General features: G+C 38.4%; 1 protein-coding gene across 1 annotated transcript in view; it reads left to right on the forward strand.

Moving 5' to 3' along the window:
• The window catches only part of LOC135217560 (uncharacterized), a 313,898-nt gene extending 309,258 nt beyond the window's left edge, over positions 1-4,640 (forward strand). Inside the window, exon 11 of the mRNA XM_064253525.1 lies at positions 4,473-4,640. Coding sequence (XP_064109595.1) covers positions 4,473-4,640 — 168 coding nt within the window. The remainder of the gene's footprint in view (positions 1-4,472) is intronic.
• The last annotated feature ends 1,360 nt before the right edge of the window (positions 4,641-6,000 follow it).

The following is a 6,000-nucleotide window of genomic DNA, read 5'->3' on the forward strand; positions in this document are numbered from 1 at the left end:
CAAAAGTTTTCGGCTGGTAGGCCTATAAGTATTTTTCCACAAATTTAAAAAAAAACTTTTTTGAGTCGACATATCATACGTCCAATCGGCATACGGGAGACATTTTGACTCGACGTTTAATACGTCCAATTGGCGTAAGAGGGTTAAATGGCTCAGATCTAGGTTGGGAGCCCTCTTGGGGAACTGGGAAGTTTCCAGGATGTAGTCTACAGAAGAACAGAACCTTCACATTAACGTTAGAGAGCTGAAAGTGATTCACTTGGGCTTCAGTGCTTCTTGACCCTAGTTCACAATAAGACTGTGGCAGTCCATTCAAACAATATCACAGCCATAAATTATCTATGAAAGCAAGGCAGATCTCGCTCATTTTCTCTCTGCCAGACATCAAGAGACTTTTTGCTGTGGGCAAATCAAAATTGAGTGATTCTAGTCACTCAATGTATTCAGGTAAAATTAAATCTTCTGGCAGACGAACTGAGCCATTGGAAGCAGGTCCTCCCCACTGAGTGGACCTTGGATCTCCTGGTCTGTTGGGATCTGTGGAAACTATGGGCCAGGCCGACATTGCCTTCCTCTCAATGTTCTCTGGCCCCGGACCCTCTAACATGGGCAACAGATGCCCTGCTATAAGATTGGTCCAACTTGGATACACCTTTTTGCTCTTCAACATGGTCAGGGAAGTGCTGAACAAGTTTCAGGCTCATCGCACAACATTACAATGATCCTCACATCCCCATTCTGGCCCATAAAAGAATGGTTCCTGGACCTGCTACGGTTATTGGTGGACTTTCGAAGACTCTTCCTCCAAAAACTGTCTACTCAGACAACTACACTTAAAGATACCACTAAGGGCTGTCCACTCTTTCCTTGAAAGGCTTCAGACTGTCCAGAAGTGTGTCAGAGCGAAAGGACTTTCAAGATGTGCTGCTGAGGCTATTGTAAGATACTGGCATCCATCTTCTAACTGCAACTACCAGGCTAAGTGGGCTATTTTACGAAACTCGTGTCTCAGACACAACTTCCCTCTTCTGAAACATCTGTGACCCAAATTGCAGATTTCCTCCTTTATCTGAGATTTATAAATCTCATCATCCACCATTAAGGGGTATTGACCTATGCTAGCTCAGTGTTTAAGCAAAGGGGCTTGGATCTTTTGTCAAACCCAGCTCTGACCTCATCAAGCCCTTTGATATATGTCCAAGTGAAGGAAGGAAGATCTGGTCTCCTGGACGTAGTGTTGAAGTGGCTTACAGGTCCCTTTTTTGAACCCCTGTGAAGAACCTTACCCGAAAGGCACTCTTCCTCATGGTTTTGGCTACTGCTAAACGTATTAGCAAGATCCAATCTATTGATAAAAAGGGAGGAATTTCACTAAGATATATAGTTTGCTCCTTTACCCTTGGATTTTTAGCCAAGAACAAGGACCCATCCATGCCCTGGCCCCGTTCTTTCTCCATTAGGAACTTAACAGACTTTCTTGGCTCTGAGGAAGAAGAGATTTCTTTGTCCTGTTAAGGCTTTGAGGTATTACCTGAGCATGACTGAGAAGATTAGAGGGCCATCTAGTAATCTCTGTTGATCTATCAAGAACCTGTCTCTCCCATCTTCTTGAGGGACTTAATTTTTGAGGCACACACTCAGATTCAAGAGGGCATTTTGCCTACTTTTAAAGTGAATGCACATGATGTCAGGGTAGTCACTACCTCTTAGCTTTTAGGCACAATATGTTCCTTACTTCCATTCTACAATCAACCCACTGGAAGTGCAAATTGGTCTTTGCATCTCACTATTTGAAAGAAGTTGAAATGGTGTTTGAAAATTGCATTATGTATGTACCTTGGGTTTGTTATTAGTGCCTGGTATGGTATTGGGGGAGGATTCATAGGAAGTACTTTTTTTCTCTTCTACTGTGTTTTCTCCTTGGTGTAGGGTTTTCGAGTTTTTGGGGAGCCTGGTGGTACAATGTAGTACTTGCATTACCAGTCTTCAGTGTAGGTGATGGTGTTTGCTGGTGGTTGTTAATGTTGGTACTTCACGCAATGCAAGGGCACTTGTGTATGGTTTGCTAGCCATCAGGCCTATCCTTCGCTGCAAAGCTCCCACTTAAGTAGAGGTGACCCATGACTCAACCACCACACCCCTACAGGTTAAGATGACCACCAGACATAGGCAGTATTCATCTGCAGCAGCTCTCTTAGCAGGTAGGGAAATGACATGCATTGTTTCAGTGCCAACAAATATTTTATTTCAAAGTCATTACCATGCCTTAATGTTTTGGAATAGAGTATATTCTTGTATCTCACCCCCATTCAGTGTGGGATTCAGCTATGTAATTACTTGGTAAGTTTCTTATATGAAAATATTTTCATAAGATTAAGTTTCATAAATACTTGCTAAGTAATTACAGAATCAGAGCCCACCCTCCTCCCCTCTCATGGACATACAGGCATAAAACACAATGAGGTTATCTGCTAAGTCGTTCCCAGTATCCCCAATAGTAGGCAGGACTAATACCTACACAAAACGATTGAAGCGCCACAGCAAATTTTTTAAAAGGCTGCCATGCGAGTTGGAAACTATAAAAATTTAATTACATGGTAATATATATGGAACTTAACTTATTATGAAAATATAAATGTGTCCCCCCCCATTTTTTTTAAACAGGCAGCCTCATTTCAACTACATTCCTTAGTCTCGCTGACAGTTTGCTGACATGAGTAACCAGTCAAAACAAGGTTTTAGACATTGACTTTTCTCCTCTCTAGTTATGATATTAGCTTATTGGAAATACTTTGATTTAATAAGAATAATTACATAATTATTTCAAGGGTATTTGCCACCAATTTTTACAATAATAGTATTGTATCTAAACAACAGTGACGTTGACAGCCTAAGTAAATATATACTATATCCTTAAGTGGCAGTGTGCTGGTCAAAGTATAACCAACCAAGGGGTCATTGTTCCCAATTTTTATAATGAATTCTTGTATCTGGATATAAATAAAGTGTAGGAAATCCAATATTTTTTAAGAGCATCTCTCAAGCAATAGAAAGTTGGTGGTATAAGCAGGTATACTTGAGTCAAGTAAGGAATTTCTGTGGTTGTCAACTTTTGGTGGAGCCCTGGTTAATTGTGCTCTAGATTTGAGTCTGAAGTCCAGTGAAGGGCTTGATTTATAATAGGAAACCAATGAAGTATTCCAGAGGAAAACTGCAAAAGGAATCCCAGGGTCAAGGGCTTGAAAAGATAGACTAGATGATGAAGGTGGATAATACCATTGGATTTCATAGCTTTTTAGTAAAATTACATTCATTATTCACTGGAAACCTGTGTGTAACCTTTACCAGGAGATTAAAGGTTATTTGACTGATTCTTGAACACTATTGCTTTTATTTGTAGCATTTTCTGTACTTGGATTCTTGAGTCTTTATTTTGCAGAGTTGCATTTTGCTAATAGATCTGCAAAAGTTAATCCTGGTCTATTATTTTTAGCAGTTGCTCTTTGCCGTACTTTTGTATCTGATGTTTACATAGTCACTCTGATAGCCTAGATTTATTTTTCATGCAGCAAGAACACTATATTGGTTCTGCAAAGGGTTGATCCTCATTGCATTATATAAACTGTTTGCTAATTTACTAATTATATATAAACCTTTTTTGATATTATTAAAAATGCAACTAAGCTTTCCATGTATGTATATAAACCCACAGGGTGTTACAGGTCCAAAGTTTGCCAATATCATATTCTTCTAAGGCTAGAATATGCCATTTTAAATGGAAGCTTAGGTGTGCTGGAAGTCATGAAGTTTTCACATCTGTGGCACACTAGTTTTGTTGAGTGCTTTAGTTTTGGTTTTTATTATCATTTTTCCTGAGTATGTGGAAAGGAAATTTGTTTAATACTGTGGGAGATAGTCATCATGGATTTGTTGGAGGAAGAAGCTTTCAAAAGTTGTGGTTGGAGAACAAACATCAGGCCAACTGACTCCTAAGTTTAGCCATAGTTGTTAGGATAGAGATTTGTATGCTTTATTAGATAATTTTGTCTTGTATGAGTACTACTTGTGAATCTGTATATGCATTTTACAGTTTTTTTTAATAAGTATTTTGTTTTTCTAGATAAAATTTGGATTTAGTACCAATAGACCATTTGACAATTAGCACTATGACACCCATTTGCTGATTTTCTCTCTCTATTTTTTGTAACCTGTATGTAGTTTTATTTTGCCATTCTCATTATATTTAATTCATATTGCTAATGACAAATGAGTAGTATATAAAATAAATAAGGTATAGAAAAGCAGAGCAGTCATAAAAACAGAATTATAAGGATAAAAGGTTTGCAAAGCAGGAAAATAATAGCAGTAAAATTAGTATACATACTGTATAAATAGCATACAGCAAATGAAAAACAGGACTTAAGACCATACTAACTTCCTTTGGTTTTTTACATAATTGCTTCCTGTACAAGGTGGATGTGGAGGGTATGGCTGAATGTGAAGCTGATGCAGCTGATGTATCAGGACGAGGTGCTATTGGCCACATGCTGTATGGTGACCATCTTGTACAGGTATTTTTCAGATACAGTCATACCTCGTGCATTCACTTTGCTGGATTCATGAATTCATGGATTCATTGAATTTCATTGGCACCTGATTAACAGGGCATTTACAGTTTTTTTCACAGATTGCTAAATTTTTGTCTCTCGTTCTTTCTTGTAGTTAAAGCGCGCACACATTTTTACAACTTATTTTGTTCATATGTGGAACAAACCTTCAGTCTTAACAATAGGATATTTTCCAAGCGCCAGCTGATAACTTTTAAAACAATCAAAGATTGTAAACCAAGGAATCTGTGAGATCTGGCAACATCTGGCCAGAGGCCGCGCATTAAACCATGTGACGCTTCAGTCTTTCCTTAACCGCCTTGGGGAGTAGATGCTTACGCTTTGCTCTCCTTCCAAGCTGGTTGTTTGTGTGCCTGTGTTCTGTCTGTCAATGTGTTTGGTGTGTGTATTTGTTATTATGAATTCCTTTGAATCTTCATGTCCTCGTCAACACGTGCCCTGGCGTTCAGGGTTTTGTTTAACTTACCAAGTAGTAATTACATAGCTAAGTATTTCTAAGTACTGGTAGCTAAAATTTGAAAATCGCAGCAGTGCTTCTTTTGTTTCGGTGTAGGTCAGTACCCCACATACTATTGGGGAAATAGGTAAACAACTCTGCAAAGAAGCTCAATTTTATTTCTACTGGCTTCCAACGAAGGTTGTGAACTGTAGCTTGCTTTGAGTTTGAATTTTGTCATTCGCTGAGAGTTTCCAGTACCTTCGGTGAAGTACTCTGATTCTTTTGTCATTTCCATTCGACGTTTATTAACTAGTCATGCATAATTAACAGTACTTTGACCAGTTTAGAGCTTTTAGTCTGTTATTTTGAGATTTTTTCTAGCAATGTCTGACTCTAGTAAGTCAAGTGTCTGTTTTTGCAGCAAAGGCTGGAATACACGGTTAACTTTAGCAAAGTATGATTCCCATTCTGTTTGTGTTAGATGTACGGCTCAATTTTGCACTATTGATTTAACTTGTAATGAGTGTATAAGCTGGGATAAAAAACAATGGAGGGTTCTATCTTCTTACCGTTCAAAGTTAGGAAAAGATAGGAAGTGTAAAGCTACTGTTAGGTACAAAAGGTCTTTAGCTAGCCAAGAATCTTCCTCAGAAGTGCCTGTGATTTCTGTCTACAGTGGACCCCCCGTATTCACGTTCTCCGGATTCGCAGACTCACACATTCGCAGATTTCTCTCGGGAACGTTTCCCTACATTATTCGCGGAAAATTCGCGCATTCGCGGTATTTTTCTTTGAGAAATATCCACAAATTCCTGGTTTTTGATCAATTTCATCATAAAATGCACTTTTTGTGATAAAACTATTAAAAAGACCAAGTATGAAAATTTTTAGTGGTTTTTCTTGAGTTTTAACTAACAAAATAGGCTGTTTTTA

The sequence above is a fragment of the Macrobrachium nipponense genome, chromosome 7 (genome assembly GCF_015104395.2).
Source record: "Macrobrachium nipponense isolate FS-2020 chromosome 7, ASM1510439v2, whole genome shotgun sequence".
In the NCBI taxonomy this organism is placed as follows: domain Eukaryota; kingdom Metazoa; phylum Arthropoda; class Malacostraca; order Decapoda; family Palaemonidae; genus Macrobrachium; species Macrobrachium nipponense.